General features: G+C 37.0%; 1 protein-coding gene across 3 annotated transcripts in view; it reads left to right on the top strand.

Moving 5' to 3' along the window:
- Nucleotides 1-535: 535 nt before the first annotated feature.
- CTTNBP2NL (CTTNBP2 N-terminal like) overlaps nucleotides 536-23,963 on the top strand; it is a 56,855-nt gene continuing 33,427 nt past the window's right edge. The window contains exons 1-2 of one of the 3 annotated variants that reach the window (XM_072425720.1): nucleotides 599-665; nucleotides 16,693-16,788. In XM_072425720.1, the coding sequence (XP_072281821.1) occupies nucleotides 16,740-16,788 (49 nt within the window). In that variant the 5' untranslated portion in view covers nucleotides 599-665; nucleotides 16,693-16,739. Of the gene's footprint in view, nucleotides 666-2,309; nucleotides 2,527-16,692; nucleotides 16,789-23,963 lie in introns of those variants that run through there. The other 2 variants (XM_072425730.1, XM_072425739.1) reach the window with 2 other exon arrangements.

Raw genomic sequence — 23,963 nt, 5'->3', positions numbered from 1 at the left:
CTGCAAGGGAGTGCGGATAGGTAAGTGCCACAAGCTTTACTTACACTTTAATATTTTTTATCTTGTATACTCAGATATGCGTAAGATCTTTGATTTTTCAATAAGTTATTTCATAATAGAAAAATACTTTTTAATCCTATTATATTTATTAATGACAAGTATTAGAAATCATATTTGGATTCCTTGCTTTTTTATTTTAATTGAAAAGGCCAAGTACTGTACTTCATATGTGTGTACACCTATAATGCAATACTTTCAATGTTTGATATATGTTTGTTTGCATTGTAGATTTCCAGTAAAATGGGAAATCCCTAAAAATTGTGAACAATGGTGCTGTCAGCCATCTGCTGGATGGGTGCCTTGCCTTTCTGTGCTGAAGTCAGTGAGGTAGGGGGGAGGGAGAGGAGAAGTTAAAAGCAAACTACTGCCATTGTTTCCTCTCCCCTGTCAGCTGCCTCCAGCCCACAGGATGACAGAGCTGTGCAGAGCTGGATTCCCGGCCCTGAGTCAGCGGCCAATCACCGGGCTGGCCGGGCACAGCCAATGGCTGAGCTGTTTACATTGCGCTGTGTACAGCAGAGGGCCGTCCTGATTGAAGACGGCTGGGAGGAAAGCTGCCTGGGAGACTGGCTGTCCTGTTCTGCAACAAAGGAGGAGAAGTGGAAGTAAGAAATGCAATTTATACCGGGACACTGCTCGGGTACTGGGGCGGGAGACTAAACCCAGGGGGCTCCCATCACCTTCACCCTCAATGGAGGGGCCTTGGCCGCCAGGCTGCTGGATGCTGCTACCTTCCCTCTGCTTCCACTCATCGCTGCTGCTACATAGTAATGAGGCTGGCATGGGGCATCAGGCAGAGTTCTACATATATGTCATGTGTGCTGCACTGTATGCCCGGGGATCTAGTTGTTTTATTTTCTATTTGTATACTTTCAAGTTATTTATTTTTATTATATATGTGTTTGTTTTACTTTTGCTTTTTTTTTTTTCTTTTTTTTTTATATTTATAATAATATTTTTATTGTTTGCTATGCCAAATGCAACATTTGTCAAACAAGTACATTTATTTACAAGAGCAGGATTTGCGCTATATATATATATATATATATATATATATATATATATATATATATGTTGTTTGTGTATATATTAAGGTTAGATGCCACAGTTTACAGAAGAACTATATCTCGAACATATATTTGTAGTAATGATTGCTACTTGTTTTAACCTTGGTAGCTGATGGTCTCTTTTACAATCTGGTCTCTTGTATCTCTTGTTTATTGTCATATCATATATTTTATTTGTTAAAATTGAATAGGAAAGTTGTGTTTTGAACTGTTGGGGGGGTTCCCTTTCATGTGCCGTGTCACAACAGAGTGAAAGGAAATTTAGAATTTTTACTTTAGTATTGGGGACCCAACTATGAATTTCAATATCCCCTTACTTGTCTTTTGGCATTAAGGACCAGGCCAAACAGGGAATATTAGAGATATAACTCTTCCTTAGCCTAGTAAAAGTTTACCGTGGACATTTTAATGGCTTTAGAACTACTTTATAGCTAATATTTTGCCTTCCGTGGTTGGTCCTGTGATGTGGAGCTTGCATGACTGAAGAATTGAAATCCTATGATTGAAAGGTGAGGGCCAGGGACAATAAGGCTCAGGAAGAAAGAACTAGATTGGCATTTCTTAACCTTTTTCACCCAAAGTACCATTGAAATCATTTGTAGGTCTTGAAGAACTCCCTACTAAAATCATTTTTTAGGAGGGGGCTATGGGAAAAAAGCCTCCTAAATTGGTGGTCAGTGGGAAGAATGCCCCATTTATAGACATCTAAAAACATCATTAGTGTCATACAGCTGGCACTAACAAATGAGAATAGTCCAGAACTATGCAGGCATCATCAGATGGGAAGTCAGTTTGAAGAACCTCTGGAGGAACCTTGTTTGAGAATGGCTGGGTTAGAGTGTGCTGTTTGTCCATCATCCAGGAAATTAGGTGGTCTGTATCCGACCTGCAGCATTTTCTAATGCATATTGTGAAGTGACTGTAGGCAGTAAAATCAGACTAAGCAGTTTCAGTACTGAATAGAAGCCTGTATGATTGGGCAAGATTAAAGGTGAGGCTTAAGTCCAATTTGTAAAATCGCTATAAGATTTCCCAACAGTTTTGTAGAAAGACATAGCCTGTTCATTACTCTTAGTACATACCAGTGATTGTACAATTAGACTGTGATAGGCTTAGTCAGATTTAGAATGTAAGCGTCTTTGTATAGGGGTTCTGAATTAAAGGGTTGCTTGTTTCTTGAAGGATTTATAATCGTTTCTGTCATTAAGAAGAACAAATAAACAAAATTAGTCCTGACCGTAAAGTATTAAATTATATCTCAAGCCATTTCTTTTTTACTCATTTTGAATAGGGAATTGTTAAAACTCTGTGAGTGGATTACAGTCTGTTTCCAGATTAGGACATTTCTCTTTTCATCCTGGGAAGGGAACACAAAGTGAGAGGAATCCTCCCGAGGGTGGTGAGGGATCTTCTTTTAGATATATGTTCCAGTGAAAATTGAAACATACTGTCTCTTGCCATCACTCTTTGCCTGCAGTGGTTACCTGGACAAGTGAACAAGGTGACTCTTCCATGAAGGGACACATATAGCAATAAAAAACTGAAACGTGCTCTAACCAGTCCACATTCTAGACAGTACTAAATTAAAAATTTAAAAAATTGAAAACAAATTGTCAGTAAAATAAACCAAATCTGAACTATAAAATCACTGCATGTTACAGGTACTATGAACTAAATATTAAAAAACAAACAACTTTTTGGAGTTGGCTCTCTGATCCGTTGAGATGTCCAGCTTGCACGCCATAAGCTAAAATCTGAATATATGATTTATTGAACTGTTTGAATATATTTAGAAATCTTTTTTTTAGGTAGGCCCTCATACCATACAGTATTTGGTAAATCTTAGGTTCAGATGGAGATTTATGAACCGTTTGGTTGACCATTCCCAGGTTCAAATTTTCAGGCACTAGTTGTTGGGGAGCATTAAGTCCATTTTTTTGACAGGTGTTTACTAAAAATTGATAAAGACTTTGGAAGTCTATGGAAGTGGTTCAAGAAGAAGCAAAATTGCATAAAGCAACCCAAGAAATGCACTGCATCCAAACGCATGTACAGAAAGGGACTTCTGTGTTTTAGTGTCAGGGTTCAGTGCTTTGAATCTATAGCCTAGATAGAGGCAGGGAGCAAAAGTATTAGGAGGCATATTTGGATTCTGTCCAGGCACTATGATGGACCGTCTTACTTTGCTGTATTTTCTTCTATTTGAAACTTCAAAGTACTTATTATATGTGTATACTTTTATAAAATAATGCAAATAAGTTTGATATGTTTTGATATGTTTGTTTGAATCAGTAGCCTAGATGCAGGTAGGGACTTGAGTCTGACAGTCTGCATTTTCTGCTTTTTCGATACGTGAACACTGACGCCTTTGAACTTTTCAGCCATCAGTAAAGAAGGGATTCTTCCCATTAATCACCAATATAAAAGGCATTCATCCTACTGATCACCCATGTTTGGGAAATTCTTCTGACTGACCACTAATGTATGATGTATTCTCTCCACTGATCAGCAGTGTAAGACATTTTTTCCACTGACCACCTATCTAAGGGGCATTCTTTCCTGACTGCCAGAGTAAGGGTGTCCTCCTTCACTAAGCTAGGTCTTATTTCTTTTCTGGACCTTATTAATAATAAAAACACAACACAACTTTATTCTTAATTTATTTGTGTATTTCGGTAACAGTAATACCAATGCTAGTCCTTGTGCCTGTCATGCGCCGATTCACAAATGACAACTTAAGATGACGCTGCAGCCATTACGAAACACGCGGCTACAGAATCATCACACATAATATTTTAGAACACTGCAAAACTCTAGGGATGGTTAGAAACTAGCCATCTATCGCTGTTGTTGTTTTATTACAGAATTGCCACTGAAGTACCTGCCATGTAAATTCAAGGTCAGTGCATTTTGACCTTGCCAATTCTGGCTGCTATTAACTGATATAACATATTATTTCTGTGCATATCATTGCTCTTTGGCCTGTCTTAATAAATTTGCATATTCGTAGGAATCAGAAAATTTTAGGCAAATAACTAACAATATAATGTATATCATTGTTTGCCTACATGCATAACAATACTTCATTTAGTTTTATAACGCTCAAATTCTTTCTGGCAGATTTTTGCATAGTAAATATGACACATTGTGTGTGTTAGATGGCTAGGTGTTAGCTTTGTGCTTACTGTTTTTGTAATTAAATTGTAGCTACTTGTGTCCAGCAGAGAGGAGTTGCTATGCCTAGACATAAATGGTAGTGAAATGTACCTAATATTTTCCAGACAGGCTGGTAAAATTAAAATGAGTTGCTATAAATAGTTTTGTCTAGTGCCTTTTAAGCATACTTAATGCCATGGCAAGTCTACAGGTTTTCTTGCTTCTAAATTCATGATACCTACAGGTGGTTTTGTATACCTTTTTACTTTTTTTTTTTTTTTTTGGTAAAATGATCTTCTTACTCAAAATGTCAGCTATTCAATGCTATGAAGCTTTTTTGTTATTTGAATATTTTAGCTTTTAAATGAAGTCAATTGCTTCAGTTTATAGGGGTATTGATACCCCTGTTGTTCAGAATTTGCAGTACATATGAGCAGGGATATATGTAAGATCCATTCTAAGAAGGATTTGGTTTGGTGTTTTGTCAAAACTGTCCTATGCTCGGTATTTAAGATTATGGAAATGGCCTTTTAATTCTGAAAAGTGTAGAAGAACTGCCATCTCTATGCTTTACGAGGCCTCATCAAGTGTCAACACCTTGGCTTTGCTTGGTTGTTGGAGCTGACAACCTGGGGTGTTCTTGTGCAGGGATGTTAGACCTTGGTCCCAACTGTTCCCCACCCATGTGATAAGTAATGTCCATGACCAGCAGTAAGACATAAATGTTAAGAAGTTTGGGACAAATTGTTTGGCTTTCCAGGAGATATGGGTATTTTGAATATTAGACTAGCCATGGGGCTTTTAGGGAAATCTGAAACAAATTTAAGTGAGTTGCGGGGTTTGCTAGACAAATTAAGACTATATAAAAACTAATCTAGTTGACCTGTGTATAAATAGATTTTAGAGTTTAATGTTAAGAACTCAAGCACCTTGGACACGACACTCTCAGTGCTTATGTGACTGACTCCTATCCTAGACATGACTTCATTTCTTCACCTATAACCAACAGAAAGGTAAAGCCTTCCCATGCAAATGTAGTGAACCATTTTTATGTTATCCAGCCAGTTCTCTTATGTCTGGAACATTTTTGGTTTCCATGAACAGGATGCATGGCAGCCTATAAAGCTGGGAAGTTCTGTATGATGGAAGCCCCAAAATTATATTAGTGCTTTGGTCACAGAAGTTGATGATTGTAGCAGATCACACCAACCCAATACTGTCTTATTAACTTTAAATGGCTTCTTCATGTCAGATCACCAGCCACCCTAGCTATTAAATCGCTAGCTACAAATCGTAGTTAATTGCTGGTATTAACTGCTACAACATTACCTTCCTGATGTGGCCCTTCAAGTCCCTTAATACATCCCCACTCCCCCCCTGAGTGCCGATATACAGATCAAGTGATGGAATGGTTAAAAAATGTATCAATGTATTTTGATTATGTTTTTGTCCATCTTCATAGAAAATTGTACTGCTTTTTTATTGCTGCTCTACATGGGAACTGATATTATTATTATTATTATTATTATTATTATTACACAGTATTTATATAGTGTCAACGTATTACGCAGTGCTGTACAAAGCCCAACGTCATGTCGCTTGCTGTCCCTGAAAGGGGCTCACAATCTAATGTCCCCTCAAAGTCATATGTCTTTACCACTGTCTAAGGGCAATTTAAGGGGAAGCCAATTAATCTAACTGCATGTTTTTGGTTAATATTTTGCTTAATATTTAAAAACTACTATACCGTAGCTCCATTGTATTGCTACTTTATTATTTCTACTTTGTTTATAGGGAGTTGAAATGTGCCTTTTATTAACAAGAACACCATATTCCAAATCACTTTTAGCTATTTTTAGTAGGCTAAATACTAAAACACTGTTACACATTTTAATGACACATAGAAAACAGCAAGCTGCTCTTCTTGCTGGATGCATCTTTCCAACACCCTCATGATGTCCCATCTGGCATTCTGCCAGCAAAGGAAATGAGCAGAGGACAGATTGTACATAAAATACACCCATATAGCTCATATAATGCAGCCTTGCTTTGTTATCTCTATGTAAACAAAAATTAAAGGTAAATAACTTGGTTTTGGATCAGTGATGATGTATTCAAAGAAAGTTTATTCAATAGTTATAGGAAAAAAGCAAGTATTCGTGCAGTAAGTACTTATTTAAAAACAGTATTTTTATCTGAGTACTTGTTTGCCGAGTTTTATATTTTCTATACATAATTTTCCAGCTCTTTGCAACTTTTAAAAGTATAGCTAAGCACCTACAGACAAACCCTGCATACACGATCACCACTTTTAATAGGAAGTGAAAGAAAATTAGATGACTGGAAGATTTCTACTTGCCCACTGTTCCTCTGACTACAGTACAATTTTAGTTCCGTCAGTGTTGGTACTAAAAACAGTGGTTATTAAGAGAAGTACAGAAGTTTTGGCTTTATGTAAAATTTGTGTCCATAAACATTAAAAGAACCTAAGTAATGGTGGCTCCTAGCAAGAGTCTGTCAAAACAGCAGCATAGCAAATTGCTACTTAGTCAGGGAACATATTTTATTTCCTGATAGATACTCTTTATACAATGTCAGACAGGTACCCGATAAAGAAGTTTCCCACGTATACAACATCCGATCAATGGAAGTAGTAGCTAAAAGACTGATGCAGAATAGAACTGCAACATACACTAAACAATGGCTGGTCTCCAGTGGTAAGAATATCAGGTCTGGGTTTGCCTCCTATTATATATGAGTAGATAAAGCTGAGGGATCTTTTGGGTAAACAAAGTGTATTATCTAGTTTGATATGAAGATACTGTAGTGTAATACCCTAAAGTAATATATTGTTTCTGGCTATGGGTGTCTAAATTGGACATGTAGCAAACCATAAGGGAAGAGCTTGTGAAAGAACATAACGGCAATCACAGGTGTTAGCCTAAGGCAAGATAAGGTTAAATTGAATACTTGTCCTGGTGTGTGCACATTATTATATTTTATTTATAAAGGCCCAGCAAATTATGCTGAATTCTACAATAAATAGGGTCTGCAAATGTCTAACCTAATTTACAATCTAAGTGGTGGGGAAGCATAGTAAACCGGAGGTAGGGAAATGGAATGGTGGCTAATTAGCGATGAGAGAGAGAGAGAAAGGAATATGGGTCGGCAAGAAGAGAAGGGTTTGTTTGGCCAAGGTAGGATGAAGCCTCATGGGATTAAAAAGTATTAAAGCAATGCATGGGATTGGGTTATAAGTGGGGAAGTCAGCAAGTCATTTAAACAATGAATAGGGTTGTTAGGGGTGTATTTATGTATTCTGTTCAAAAAATAGGTTGCACAGAAGCAATGGTGTGAGTTGCAGATGAAACACAGTACCCTGAATTTTATTCTAAGGTGAAAAGAAAGCTAATGTAGAGAATTGCAGAGAGGAGCAGCAAATAAGAAGTAATAAGAAGAATGAATAGGCTGTAGTGATAGGAAGGTGTATACCTTGAAGTTGTTGCACAGGTGTCATGACCTAGAGGGATTCTGGCTGTGTGGTATGACGTTCCCTGAGTTAGGGGTGACACCAGGGCAGAGTACCAGTGATGTGGAGGCAATAACTGTGGTAATTACAGTTATTGGTATTTAGTTTTGTTTTATCCAGTTTGGGTTTAAGCTACATGTTAAGTTTCCCTGATGAGATGGTTGATAGGTAGCATGAAACTTTAACCAGGACAAGTCAGACATAGGAGGTAAATGTAGGTGACATTTGCATACATATGGTGTTATTGGCCTATTGAGAATAGGATTTTCCATAGGTAAAAAGTGTAAAGAGAGAAGATTTTAGATCCAAGGATCTTGGGTAATGCCCACCAGGAGGCGAGTAGAAGAAGAAAAATTTCAATTCCAAGAGTTTTGGAACAGGTTGAAAAAATATGACGTAAACTTAGAGAGTGTGGGTCAGTAGCCAGGTCAAAGCATACATGTGTAGACATCATTTTTGCATAGCCACATTTCCCATTTTGCCATGTAATTTTCTAAGCGACCATGATATAAGGCTTTAATTCTTACGTAGACTGGTCTAGCAGATTGGATTTAAAATGGCCTTAAATCTGGGCACTAATGGCTTGTAATGAGTAGCAGCTACTAACACCTAGACTGTATGTAAAAACCTTAATGCTTCATCCTATGCCTGAGATGTTCTAACAGTGGTGAGTGCTTAATTAGACAATAAAACTGAATGAAGAATGCATCATTAACATGTATTGATATTGACATTTGACAATTCACGATCTGTGTTTTTCTTTTTTTGATGGCACTGAGCAAATAATTCCCTGAACTCACATATTTGTAGGGAACCATCCAGAGCATTTGATTGTACAAGCCTATGGTATTTAGTACAATAGTCAATCATAATGTTACCAAATAATTTCACCATCTTAAAAACAGATATACTTATTTTGTAAAATAACTCCCAGCTCTGACCCTGGTACACCTACTGTGTACCCTAACAACTTTTGAGCACTGTTTCCTTTGGCTGATGGTTGTCCAGGATGGGCATAGCGTGCTTTTACAATACAATAAAAAATCTCTGCACCCTTCAGCCTGGATTCTGCAACCAACATTGCAGATGGGAAAAGGGGCAAAATTACATTATTTCTAAATGAAAAATTACCTTTTTTATTTCTTTTTTTTTTGTCTATAAGAAAAGTAAGCAGATAGATTACTTCCATTTAAAGTTTTTTTTTTTTTCTTATCTGTATTTTGCAAACAAAATTGCTCATGTCCTTCTAAGATAAAAATGTTTATCAGCGTTTAAAATGACTTTAACTACAGTAATTTTACATGCAATTAAAGACATCTGATTGAAACCGTGTGGTATGTTTCTATATTTAGTTATGAATGGAGCTCTGCCTGTTTCTTTTCCTTAAATTCCTCATTGACCCGGAGCCACGGGGCTGAAATTTCCATTATGCACACAGAATGAATAAAGCTTCTCAGCACAGCTGGACTATTCGGGCTTGTGTTGAGTTTCTAGAATTCTAGCTTTAGTTAAATCAAAAACTCTAAAGGGTATTCTTAAATCCTTCATTGAAACTAAATGTTTTATTTTAAAGTGGAACTAAACCTAAAAGTAAAAAAATGTGAGCAGGTGGGAGCTTTATTGTGGAAGGGACAGGCAATGTCTCTTCTGCAATAACGTAAGGTTACCTGCCTGTTTTAAATTTTTAACGAAACTCACTTCTCTTCTATGAAACACCTGCTCATGTGCTCAAGGGAATTGCGCATGCGTAGCTCAGTGGACTGGAAGGTGTCGGGCCAGGATGACATTCAGTCCCAGCATCCAACGAGAAGCGTGGGTGTGCCAGGTATTCTGCTACCAATTAATTTTGATAGCAATCAGGCAAATGAGCGTGTTTATTGCAGAAGGGACTTTGTCTGTCCCTTTCGGCATTAAAGGCCTGCCTGCTGCCAAATTTTAGTTTAGATTCCAAACCTTATTTTCACTTTAGAGCTGAAATATTAGAGATCCATTATTAAAAAAGTACTGGTCAGATCAGTCCGTATAAGTTGAATACAAACATGAGGTGTATGTGTGGTTCTTTTATTTTATTTTCTAATAGTTAATGGTAACTGAAACCCTGGTTGTTTTAAAGCCTGTACTGAGTTGTCCCTAATTGCAGAAATGTGCACAACATACTTTTGTTTGTGGCACATGATTAATTATAGTTTTAGTTTAATAGTTCTAATCGTGCAGGTGGGTGACAAGCCCATAGCAGAGTGTCAAGTTGCGAAGGCGTTAAGTAGTCTCCACAGGATGCTTGACACTTTTTTTCAAGTTGATTGCACTTCAATACTGCTCTCCGCTATGTCTTATAAATTCTTAGGTATCATCATCAGGGTTAGATTTCACATTACTGGAAATCCTTCTTGGTTAGGTCATGAATAATGTGCATGCCATGGCACTGAGGAGAGGTATATCAGCATAATTAAAAATAAAACCTGTCTGGGCTTCACTGCAATCCCTTACAAGTCAGTCTGATCTATCAAGCAGTAGCGTGCACCAACTTATTTCTAACCTTTTCTATAGAACATAAATGTCTCAAAGAACTGTAGTCCCAGGGGAGAACCTTTGTCTTGAAGAGGCTACTTATGACACGTAGAGCAATACAAATCTTCAAAAGAATTTCTTATGTCACTGCTGGGTTAATATTTAGCTGCAGGGTATGGCTGAGGTTGGATTATAAAATCAGTCTGTGGCTTTTTTTTCACATATTTTCCTGCTGTATTTATCATGTTTTGTGTAGGTAATCCAGAAGAGCTCTCAAAGCCATTTGGTCTCCATGATGTGCCCTGCTGCAAAATTGTTTTAGAGTTAAGGAGGTGTTTTAGGAAAGAGTTTGACCTCCTGTGAGGTGTTTTAGGAAAGAGTTTGACCTCCTGTGAAGTTTTTATTACGGTCTGTGTCCTATAGGGGAGGTTTCCCCCTCTACTTGTACTTGTGACCATTTTGACCAAAACAAAAACAATGTTTTAGTTGCACCTGTGTCAAGTGAGGAGGAGATATCTTCTAATAGGGACACTTTTTTCTAGGGACAACTGGGGAACGGGAAAAAAAAAAAACATATGGCAGAGATTTTTAGGTCTTCCCTAAAAAGTTTTATTAAATTAACTTTAACATGATAACTATACTAAAAAAGTAGAGTACAGGTAGTCTTTTACCCCCCCCCCCCCTTCCAATAACAACTTGGCATTCTAGTTATCTTTTGCCTCCAACCTCTAGTTTAGCCTTTCTTAACAACTTTACCATGGGGGAACCCCTTGGAATAACTTCCAGGTCTTCATGGACCTTTACTATATCCATAGCTCGCTGTACATTAGCATTGTGGTCAGTAGGAGGAATGCCTCTTACATTCTCTAGAGCTGCCCCAACTCTCTGGAATGGTCTTCCTCGTCCTATTCGGCTTGCTCCTACTTTCTGCTCATTTAAAAGAAAACTCAAAACCTATTTTTTTAAACATGCCTACCCGTCTTCTTCTGTCTTTTGAAACCATCACTACTTCCCACCACTATATATCTCCCATCCTATTGTGTGTAAATTCCCCCACCTACTAGATTGTAAGCTCTTCAGGGCAGGGTCCCCTCCTCCTGTATCACTGTCTGTATCTGTCTGTCATTTGCAACCCCTATTTAATGTACAGCGCTGCGCAATATCTTGGTGCTATATAAATCCTGTTTATTAATAATATTAATACATTGCTGGTCAGTGGGAGGCACAAATTGTTTATTGCTCAAGGAACCCATAGCAAACCCTGGAGTAACACTAGCATTCCATGAAACACTAGTCCAATTTAAAAAAAATGGCAATGGCACTCCCTATCTGGGATTTACTATTGTAAAAAAAGCTGGCATGGGTTTATGCATCCCCTACTCTTCTTCTTTTGGCTGCAACCTGGTAAAGTAGACCCCCGCACCCCCACCAATTAGCAGGCAACTGTTTCTTTACATTGCTAGAAGACTTGGGGATGCAGGGGGAGTGCAGTAACTATATGTACTGGCGCAACCCAAATAGACAATTCCATTTTTTTTTCCTAAATGCAGTAATGACCAAATGATAATATTGCATTTTAGGTACACTTTGAATATGTAGAATATATTTTTTTTTGCTAATATTGTGGTGAAACTACACACTCTTTCAACTGTATGCAAGCTAATTACAGTTTGTCATATTACATCTAATAACTGTCTGCCATTTGATGCCTCGACTTTTTCCCTGTAAAGCTCTGCAGGGGGATTAAAATAAGCGGTTTGCAAAAATGCAATTTGTAGCTCCAGCCTGGCATTATGTAATTTAAAGGGTACTACAGGGTCATAAGCCTCCCATTGAGAGAATCCTGGGTAGGTGGAGCTTGCAAATCCCATTATTCAAGTTGCATTACAGATGAATAACCTGCTTTGCCTCTCAGCCCAGCAGTACATGCCTTTCAGTGAGATCATTCTCTGAAAATGTTTGTGACATGTTATGTATTGTAAAGCTACGTAACTCTGTGTGTGTGTGTGTGTTTGTAATATATATTATACTTTTTATTATGTGTGTGTATGAAATTATTGTAGGTTATTGTTAAAGAGCAATTACAGACACCAATTGGAATCAGACAGTAAACTTTTTATTTATTGGTACTAGGCAGTGGGTATTGTGTATGGTACCTTTTTAAAGATGCAACTAGAATTGAAAAAAAAGCATTGGAAAGTGTTCAGAATACATAGCCTAAAAGTTTGAGGCTTCGGTTTTTCATCTTGGCATTGCTGTAGATAAACCGATCATGTGGGATACAGGAAATATATTCCCAAACACACCCACTGTAGATTGTCAGTTACAAAATGACAGATGCACAGTTGTGCTGTTTGTCGCAATAAATAAGTGGTTGGGTGTTGGATCTCACTTATTGTCTAGAATGTCTTTTTAAAGTAGGCCTCCAGGCAAATCTCAAACTTGCATAAAGTCAGTCATGTGATGCTTTTGAAGGCCTCTAAATTTTCTCTTCCTTGTTACATCTTTGGATTTCCACATCGCTGCCCGTGTGACATTCACAGTTCCTAATTAGCTGGCCAGTGGTTGGACTCTCGCACAACAGATAATAGCAGCAACGTCAGTGCGAGGAGATCATTGGGGACCACCTGGCACAGGCAGATGAGCTGTGATGGATCAGTTCCACACAGAAAACTGCAAAGTTGAGTGGTTTGTTTAGGGGACCATAATTTGCTGAACATGGAGTTGCTAAAAAATTTGTGTGGTTGGTTAGGTGATCAATAGAAAGATGGAAGATTGGCTTTAAGGCGGACCTTCCACTAAGAGATGACGTAAGCTGACATTGCTGAGCTCATTTTAAAGAATGCTAATTGCCTGTATGAAAAACGAATGAATTTATGTCAGTAGTTTCATTCACACACAGGAAACAAACATGCAGATAATTGCTTGGCAGTTAGCTGAACACCTGAGCTGTGAACTCATTGTGGGTTAGTGATTCAGAAGGTATTCAGGGTAGATGATATGAACACATACCAGGCAAGCTGTATTTTATAGTACCTGGTCCGAAAGAGCAGCTTACATTATCTCTCCGTGATGGGTCCACTTTAACTACATTTGATTGGATAAGAATTTCCAAGTGTAGTCATCACCTCATTCTACAGACCTTTTGCCTATTCTAATGCCTGGTAAACACAATGATAATTTCTTTCAGTGATATTACACTCATAATTCCGATCGATGTAAATTGACCCTCGTAATCAATTACAAGTTTTTGATCTGTCATCCATTTGTTCAATATTGCTTCCAATCATTCCCACCATTATATCCTAGAGGAACTTCAATTGTGATGCAAAAGTGCTTTTATTTAACACAATGGTTAACCTTGCTCAGTCACTTTTTTGCTTGACTTGATCAAAAGTGCAATAGTTATGAATCTTGTTTTGAACCATTTAACATTTTTGTCCAGTTGAATAAAATAAGTGAATGGCACATTTGGCCAGCTTCAGACCCCCCCCCCCCCCCCTCCCTGGCAAGATATTTATTTTGTGCTCTGAAAAATAGGAGTGTCCAAATATCCCGTAAGTATCACAGTAGGGTAGTTACTAAATTGTAAATTGTGGTAATATCAAAAAGAAAACTAGAAAAAGTGTGTTTGGCCACAGAGGAGTTTGTTATCTGCTGTCTGGTGGGAATAAAGAACAACAGCCAGAGACCGGCTTTTATATAATACAGCAGTCTATAAAAGAGGAATTTTAAAGTGTATATATAGTCTGTGTTGGGAGTTATGGACATTTTGTTAACCACTGCAAATTACATGGACAACACAGAAAACCTTGTTAGTCTGACAATTAGGGCATAATTGGCAGATATATTACTAATTAGGCAAAGAAGTAACTACATTGTAAAAGCTTCAATGCCTAAACCAGATAAACTCAATATGAAATTTTAGTTAAATGGTTTGTAAAGGGAAGTTTGTTTGGATAAAATCGGAAGGGGAAACAAAATTATTATTGCTGCCCCACTTCACTGTGGAGAATCAACTCCTTTATTTGTCCTGATGAAAATTGTTAATCAACAAAAAGGGAAAATCAAACCCCATGAGTTATCATCAGAGCAATAGGTAAGGAAACTCCCAACAGTTAAAAGGACAAAGTTTAATAGAATTATGGTCAGTTTAGAGAGGCTTCCTTCTATTTAAACAAGGGGTTTAACTCTTCCTTGTTTTAAAAAAAAATAAAAAAAAAACTATTTGGTTGGACATAAACTTTAGACAACAAAGTAAATGCAAGGTTAGAGGCTAGGGATACATTTAGTAAAGGAATGCATACCTTCCTGATCTGTTCATAGGCAAGGTGTTTGCACCTCCGTGATTCACAACAGCGTGGGTGGAGGTGTGGATCGCTGGAAATACTAGTGTTCCTATGAAGGCCAATGTGCTGATGCAAAACCTCTGTTTCGGCTTCTCTATCGAAACTCCGTGTTTGAACTAGAGCCAACATTAGACTGACTGTCAGTGGTGAGACACAGGGTGTGATATATAGACTCTGCTGAACTAATTGGTATTCCCTGTCCCCATAGCAACACTTAATATTTCAAAACAAGTATAAGAAATAATGGCAGGTCTACCTTTTCATTTCATTTTCATTTTTTTAAGTTTTGTTTTGGTGATGATCAGCCTTTTGAGTTTTTGTATTAGGTCATTTGTATTTTTTTTTTAAGCTAAGGCACTAAACTATAATATAACTAAAATTAAATAAAGGCAGATTCAGAACATTTTTGGGAATAATGCCTGGCATAAAAATGACTATGTTTTCAGTTATGGTCTTATAACACATAAGAGAATTACATGTTTTGTTAATGTCAACACTAAAAAATAAGTGTGGGTAGGGTGAGCAAACTGCACAAAAGCAATCAATCAAGTCTTGATAATGTTTAAAACAATGATTAATTATTTACACTGGAACCCACGTAAAGAATTGTTACCAAACTATCAGCAGGAAATACAGGAAAAACTAATAATATACCAATATAATAAAACTTTATAGCTTTATAAAAAAAACAAAAAAACAAATCGAATATTAAAACAATATAATTAATATTCAAAACTGAATAGATTCTTGAGCCTCATTTCAATGGGATTGTGAAATATCTGTAGTATTGTACAGCACTGTGGTGTGTGTAGCGATCTATAGCAATTGTTGGGTATAGCCATATTTAGTAAGAGAGGTTTAAAGAGGCATAATTACCTACATCCTGAATGTATTCACTACAAAAGTGTGCCACAATTCTTGTATTGCAAATTATGCTCTTAACATGTTAACACTTTGGCACAATCATTTGCCAAAAAACTATAAGTCATCCATGACAAGTGCCACAACTTCATCTACACATCTTTGCACTTCTTGTCCATTTTTCATTTCTGTACCCTTTTTTAACCTCAGCCTTCACCGTACCCCTTTTACATCTGCTGCAATATGCACCCCTCTTCTATCACTGCTACAGGTTTCATTATTTCAACTAGGACCTGAGTAGTTCTCCTGCCTTGCACATGCAAAACTTTGACATCACAGAGGCTTATGGAGAACATGTACAGTGTGCTACTCCACAATCTACTGGTTTCTAATTCACTGTTCTAGAGGGTATTGATCTTTCTTCTACCCGCAGGCTATGTAAATCTATGTACACACACCTAATAGTTGTCCCTGGAAGCAATTGTTAGTGATTGTTTCTGGTGACAGTAGAGCTAATAAGTGGTATACAGACATCACTGTTCTGTTCTATAAAGAAGGGAGGGAAAAGGACGAGCGGGAGTTGTCCTGCTGCGTCCTTCTTATAAGCAATCAATATTTTTCATTAGCTGTTGGTTGTTAGTGATGCGCCACAGGGGCCCACTAAACGATGTCAAGGGACACTTGTAGAGATATAAAAACTTGCTTGTGTGCGAAGCGTAAGTGCATCTTTTCTCTACTTAGAGGGCACTGCCTGCAGCATTTGCTATGGAAATGCAGAATAATGTGGTGGTCTGCAGTTGTCCGCTTCTTTTGGCCATATGGGGTCAGCCAGAGTCTGTAGGCGACTTAAGGAAAAATAGCCGCAACCCAGTTTAGGTTGGGATATGTACTTTAAGTAACATTGTCCTTTGTTGGTGTTTAATAAAATGGTATAAAGAGGGTAAAGGTCAAGTGATAGTTGTGTTTATAGTGGTGGTACCCAACAATAAAGTGCACATCTAAAGGGATGCAGCAATGCAGTTATTGGGTATATTTTTCGCCCCTTCAGATCCGCAGTTTTTTTTTTTTTTTTCTAAATCCCTAGTGAATATGCTATAAAGGTCTTTGTTCAGTCAGTTCCTGTTATGTGTTACCAATGCTCTCTCACTATCTCCCAATTTAGCTCCTGTCACATAGCCTTTTGTTGGAGACTTCAACACGTTTTGCGGCATGGATTTCTGTTATTACCATCAGGGATCCACTTTAAGAATGAAAATAGGTAAAAACATATTTTGTAAGTGGGTAAATGAAGAATAAGGGTTAGTATTTGTGACCTGTTCATATATTTTATACTGTGGCTAATTCTTTTTTTTACAATTAATATGTAAAACAAAACAAAGATCTTCAATTAAGTAAAATTACGTATTTAAAAAAAGTTTTGTTTGGGGGAGATACTTTCAGTGAATCTGTGATTGATTTGTACCAGCCTTTCCGCATCCTAGTGATGTTTACGCAGAAAAAGTTTTCTGTTTGGTGTTAATTTTGTTAAAGAGGACCTAAAGTAAACCTGTGACAACCCTATCTAATTGAGACTGAGCACATATAGTAAAAAAAAACAAAAAGGTTATATTTAGTAAAAATGTCAAAAAACAGTACACAAAGAGATACAGACCACTGAAATAAAAAACAAACAACAAAAAAAAAAAACTTTACAAAATATTAGCTTGGTTTTGTGCCTCTACCTCAAAAGACTCCTTGTTGGGTAGTAAATTTGCCCATTACTAATGCAACAAATAAGGATATAGGGAGGCTCTGGAGGCAAAAAGAATCTGAGGGTTTTATATACATTTGGAATAACTGTTGCCCAAAACAATTGTTTGTGGTTATTTCAGGTGACAGTTTAGAAATCATGGCTGTAGTAATAAGGCAGGCGGACAACGCTTCGAATTCCCGGAAAAAAAATACATTTTGCTTAGGAAAATCATATTCAGTAAAGCCTAATTTTAAACATGCTGGAAAATATACTTTCATTCTCAGTTCTCACATTCCCTCACGTAGTAACTTATCTATTTGTTTGCAAATGCTCCACTAGCAGCCTGTTGTATAAATGAAGGCTTTGCTCCATTTCATCAGTTCCCATATTTTACAGGCTACAATGGGTTGTTTCTCTTCGCACTTCCTGAGTATGTTTTGAGTAGGAAGCGGTTTCAGTACAAGGCCAGAGGGAAACTACATCTTGTGGTTCTAATAGCTAAATAATACATACAACCATACACAGTGCAAGTGAGTTTGAGCCAATGTATGTTGTACTGTGGTGTCCACAGGCTTATATATTGAGAACTGCTCTAGTGATGGAACTTTTCTTGGATTAGTATTGGCTTAGATTGTGACAGTTTTATAGAACTGAACAAATGCTTCTTACCACCTTGCTTTCTGTTTTGTAGCTATACTATCTGCAAAATAGTACTTGGGTAAACAAAAATGAATTGCAGTAAATTTTTAAAAAGCTTTTGTCATTGTAAAAAAAAAAAAAAATTCAAAGCTATGGTTTGGGCACCAAAAGGGTCCTACGCATGCCTCCTACTGTTACACCTTAATGACCATTCTGATGGGCAAAATGCCAACTCTACTAGTATAATATATTTCCAACCCTATTCCACTTTTATGCACTTTTATGCTTTGATTATTGAGACAGTGAATCAAAATGATGGGCCAGTTGGAATGTAGGTTTATGTCAGATTGTTTAATCCATTGTGGATATATTACAAAAGGCCTGATTTTTTTTTTTTTTTTTTTTCCAGAAAATATTTATAGCTCTAAGGTGCAACAAAATATTGTGTGTACTATCTTTTCCCCCTACTGCTACACATTTTTCTATAATTGCACTCTGCTGGGCATATTTTGAATTTAAATAGTTTAATGGAAGTAGGTAAGGATTTCCTAATTACCCTGAGCAGAGTTGAGATTGAAGCCATTTAGGTACCAGTTAAATGATGGTGAGATCTCTGCAGTAATAATAAGATATGAAATTTATAAAGCATTTAAGGATGCCCTTGAGGTTAGAAATAATGGGGCCAGTTTTATGTATGAACATAATAAATGAAATGTACGTAAACGGTACTAGATCTTGAGAACAAGATCTTCTATAGAAGATGGGTTTAGGAGGGCTGCCAGATGTGTAGCTCCATAAACATGTGCCCTTGGCTCAGAGGGACTCCCAGCTGGAACACGGCTTTAAAGTGCAATACTGGCAAATGACTAAATAAATGACTAAAATCTGTGTAATTCTGTGAGGTTACTTTTGTGAATAATGCAGATGTGACACTTTGTGAGGAGGGTAATGGCAATATTTCTTTCCTGGTTCATTATTGTGGTTCATGTCTGTGGTACCTACCCAGACTTATAAAGAAAGAACCAGATGTATTATTATGGATAATCATATACAATGAGCAGGTTGGAGGCAATGGGGAGTATGATGCTGAACCAGGCAATAGAGGGGTAATCTGGCTAACAGTTATTTGTGAAAGGGGTATGTAAACCACAGGACTACTGAATGAAACTGCAAATTGTTTGGTAAAAACAGTTCAACTGAATGTTTAGCCCAATGCCTGAAGTTTCTCCTTAACTGGTTGTCATTCATTAATTCCGGGATCTTGTCCACAAATCCACTCTACCTGGTAATTGTCGGTGTATGTGAAATGTAATTGCCATTCTCATATAGACCACACTCTCAGATAAGAGCACAGGTGTCCAATAGCTCTGCCCAAAATGGCCATAAAATATATATTGGTAGTTTGGCAGTTCTGCATGCTTTTCTAGCTTTTCCTCCAGACAATGACTCATGTAGTACTGCCTAATGAAAAGCCAGAATTATTTTTGCATATTTATTAATGACTCACCAGCTTGAACCTAAAGCCTAAAATCCTTTTACCCACTAATGTCAGGTGCCCAAATTCAATGATCATTAAGTACCCTTCTCTTTATGATTTAAATGTGAAACCCACCGGTCTCAGGTGGTGGATTATATTAGTTATTTAGAGTCATTAGCCTAAAGCTAATTTTGAATTTCATATAAGGGCCCATTATCAGTATTACACCCTGGGGTATTGCTGTACTCTCTTGGACATATGATATCTGTGTTTCTCTAATAGCTCCTTGTTATTGAGTATTTAGGCATGTAAACTCCCTTACCATTTCTTTTGTCATTAAATGCACCAGTTTAACCTGTTTAAGATCTAAAAAAATGTATACTTTTAGCTCTAGCAGCATTTATCTGTAGCCTTGTGCCTTTTCTGACCATTTATGCTGCCATGTAATGCACATTACCTTCATTGATGTACTGAGGAGCCATGAATTCTAAATGGGATCCCAACACACCTTTTGTGTTACAAAACATTGCAATGGATATTTAAAGGGAGCAAAAAAAAAAAAAAAAGTACAGTAGTAGGGCATCCGAAGGATGGGATAAATGTATTTATGAAGTAAGGCCTTTCTTTTCCTCCATGGTAAAAGTGGAACTCCTGGCAAATGGTTAAAAACAGTTGACATACATTTATGTGACCTATTCTGTTTTTTTTTTTGTTTTTTTTCCAACCCTATTTTGTGATTCACACAGCCGCTTAATAGGAAATATGACAGTGGTTCTAGTAATTTGCAGCCTTTTTATTGGTAAAATAAAGTCAAGGAATAGTGGGACATATCCTTTAAGTGCCAATCATATTGTTATATTTCCGTACTCTCTGTACCCAACTCATTGTTATTGGTCTCAAAACTATATAATACAGTGTTATATAGTATGTGCTCACAGGATGCTTACGATCACATTCCACATACTTTTTATGATTTGCTAACCTTGTTCAGTGGGTTACACAAATATAATTTGGCAAGGTTAATAAATGAGTGCTACAGTTCCTGTCAACCTAATTCAGTAATTTGTTGTCTAATGACCTTTAGATCTTACAATGGCAGTTATTATGCTTTGAGCACAATAACAGTAATTTGCCATTAGATAATGCTAATCATCATTTTCATGTATGGCAGATTTTTTTCTGTATATTTTCAGTACATTTTGTGAGTGATTCTAAACATTTCAGATCTTCATTGTTGGCTCCTAAGGGCAGGGTCCTCTCCTCCTCCTGTGTCACTGTCTGTATTCGTCTTGTCATTTGCAACCACTATGTAATGTACAGCGCTGCATAATATGTTGGGGGCTATATAAATCCTGTTTATTATTATTAATAAAAATAATATGTATTTTTTTCCTTTGAGAAATAGCTGAATCTGTTTTCACAGATGGTGTGTGTGTGTGTAAAATGTAAATACACACCCAGCCACTAAAATCTGATGTAAAACACCAACTTGTAATGTTTCCCCATGTAGAATTAGAATTTCTGTTTCTATTGTTAAAATCTCAAAAAAGAGATTACTTTACATCCTGTCTGGTAAAAAGGTTGTTTCCAGGACAGGAAATGAGGGGAAATATCTCCTAAAGTAATAAAAGTGAAGTAAAATGCTGTGAATAAAGCAAAATTAGAATCCGGCCTAACAAATAAAAACCTCCTAACTCCTAATGTCGATATTGCTATCCTACCCAGCTTTTGTCCCATCATATTGTCATTTGTGTAACCCATCCTCCCCTATACAGGTAATGCTGTGGGCAGCCATATTGCATGATTAGGCCATAACCTAAGGGAGAGCTATACACGTGGGAAATAAAGTATGCTGTTGCTTACCATCAGTGCTGCTTTCATCCTGTCTTATCCGTTCTTTAGTTAACTAACCGAACATTATCTTATTCTCTCTGTACCTCAAAGAAATAAAAACCTCACTGCATTGAAGAGTTGAACGTGGCTCATTTCCTGTCAGCCCAGACTCCAGGGGAAAATTGAAAGCAAAGCCATTTCAGTAACTTTCAGACCCCCTAGAAGTTATAATTGTGTTGCAAGTCTGTTAGAGGAGATTACACATTTTGAATGCAATGCTGACTTGCGTTACAGCGAGGAAAGCTGGAACCTCTCCTCAGTAATTTATCTGTTTATGTGGTGCAGTTTTTTTCTTCACTTTTCATTTAGTAAAATTTTACCTCAGAACAGAAAGTGAGAGGAAATCTCCCTAATGGAGTCCTGAAATGTTTTGACAAGGGTTCTAACCTTTCCTTATCCTATCTAAAATGAAATAAAATCTGCAGCTTTCATTAAATTATCTGGTTTTATATGTCGTGAAGGACTTAAATATTGTTCAGTTGGAGTTTAAAACTACTTTTATTAAAACTTCAAGGGTTTTACCCTTTCTCTGTTACTATCATATCTGTAATGGAGGAAGAAACTACAGATTGTTTGCTTCTCTATTACATAGAAGGCTGTAAAGTCTTTTGGCAGTTGTAGCCAAGTAAATGTTCAATGCTGACATTTGAACACCCTGTTCTCTCCTTGTTCAATCACTGGTCACTGACCTAGGAGAGTAGGTGCATCATTGGATCACCCTCATTGTCCAAGCACTGGAAGTACAGAAGAGCTCTACTGTCTGCCTGTATTCTGAGTTGACCTGGAAGTCCTGGGTATAGTTTTGCAAGACTAGATTTCTAGTTTTATCATTTTCTAGACTTGCTTTGCTCCGGCAATTGCAGACATGACAAACCACCATGACCCGGTAAAGGGAATAGATTGTCAAACTGCAAGTGCTTACAGCTTTGTCACCAACTGTGGGTCATACATTCATCTAAGCAAAGCTTTTAGCTAAAGTGGGTGGAGGGTTTATTCCTGTCACTGTTATTTTTCAATGGTATTTATGTTTTAATAAAAATATTTTTTGTGTATCTGTTTTGTTTTCAAGTCACCATAGAATAGGCTGATACAAATACCCAACTACTGTTAAGTCCTATTATTTACCTGTTACAGCCCAGCAGTTTCCTAAAAAATTCCAAATTATGAAGAATTCTATGAACTGAAAGTGTTGGAACTGCCACAACGATTTGTAAAACGTAGGGTTATGCAGGGATATCATGGTGTTAAAAAGAAGTGTTCTCTCCTATCCCCCAGCCATGGGGCATCCACTAACTCTTTTGGTCTTCTTTTGAATATGACATTCTTGGCTGTGTATGCATAGGAGTTTACACATGGACGGGAGTTCTCTTATCTCAGCATATAGTGGTGGAATCCAAATGGACAAGAGAGAATGTTGGGACAAGGGAGTGAAGAGGTGCCCATGATGTTGTGTGACTGGAGAGCAAATTCTCTTATAGTGATCAGACTCCTGGTCTGTGAGATTTGCTCATTGACCTTTTTTATACTGCATATGAACTGTAAACCCAGACTCTCTCGATTGGTATCTTGTTATAGCTAATAGTCATTAGCAGTTAATATTAAAGCAGAAATGGTTCCTTAGTAGAGTTTGTTTTTCCTGTAAATGCACCACACAAGCATACACAATCATTTTTCTCCACCCAAACATTACCAGTCCCCAGCTGTTCTCATACACATTCCAAAGATTCCTTTATTATCATTATATGATCAGCTCTGTGAATATGCAACTATTATACATGTAAACAAAGCTGGATGTACAGATGCATCTTACATGAAAGGTATGTAATTTATGCATGGCTACAAAAGACAGCGATCAGGAATGGAATCTCCAAATCCCCAACAACTTACTATTATAACATTTCATAAGGTAAAAATCAATGTTCAGACTTCACTTGCCAAAAGCAACCAAATCAGCTCTTATCTGTGGCAGTCCTAAAAGTGGTGATCCAAAGGGCAAAATAACCTTATGAAAAACACTCTTATGATGTATAGTTTGATGTAGAACACGGCAGGACATATTTGCAGAAAAAAATACCTGACTAATACACCCTGACACAAATCAAGTGCGTTTAACATTGAGTAGTTACCACAGTATGCTTCAATTTATTCCTTGTTATAAGCCCACTTACAGAGCTGTTCTGTCATCCTACCATATTTCATGACTTGAAGTAACACTGCTGCTCCTCCATAGATACAGTACAGTAACTGTGTGTTCTCACCCAAGAACAGGAATGGGTTTATCAGCAGGATCACCAGGTAGGCATAAAAAAGAAAACGAGAGAGAATTCTAATTTAGCAACCATAGTTAATAAACTTCAGTATTATGTTTTTTGAGTTTAGATGTACTTTATTCATGACATTGAACATTGCTTTTCATTTGAAAATAACCATGACAATTCAGGAAAATGAACCAAATTTGAAGGAAAGAGCTTTGCATAGTGATTTTTTTTTTATTTGCTTGGTGAGGATAAGATTTTTCATGATTAAATGGTAGAAGTCGGCACTCCTGTTTACTCAGCTATTTGATATGCATAGAAGGAAATGTAAATCTATATCTCAGCTCTGTTGTATTTTTTCCTACATGCTAAAAATAGCAAAGATAAAATGATTTTGGAGATCAAAATTTTAACAGAGTTTTTAATCATTTGTGAAA

This window comes from Pyxicephalus adspersus, chromosome 1 (assembly GCF_032062135.1).
Source record: "Pyxicephalus adspersus chromosome 1, UCB_Pads_2.0, whole genome shotgun sequence".
In the NCBI taxonomy this organism is placed as follows: Eukaryota; Metazoa; Chordata; class Amphibia; order Anura; family Pyxicephalidae; genus Pyxicephalus; species Pyxicephalus adspersus.
The sequence above is the reverse complement of the archived record's forward strand: the minus strand, read 5'-3'. Positions and strand labels throughout refer to the sequence as shown.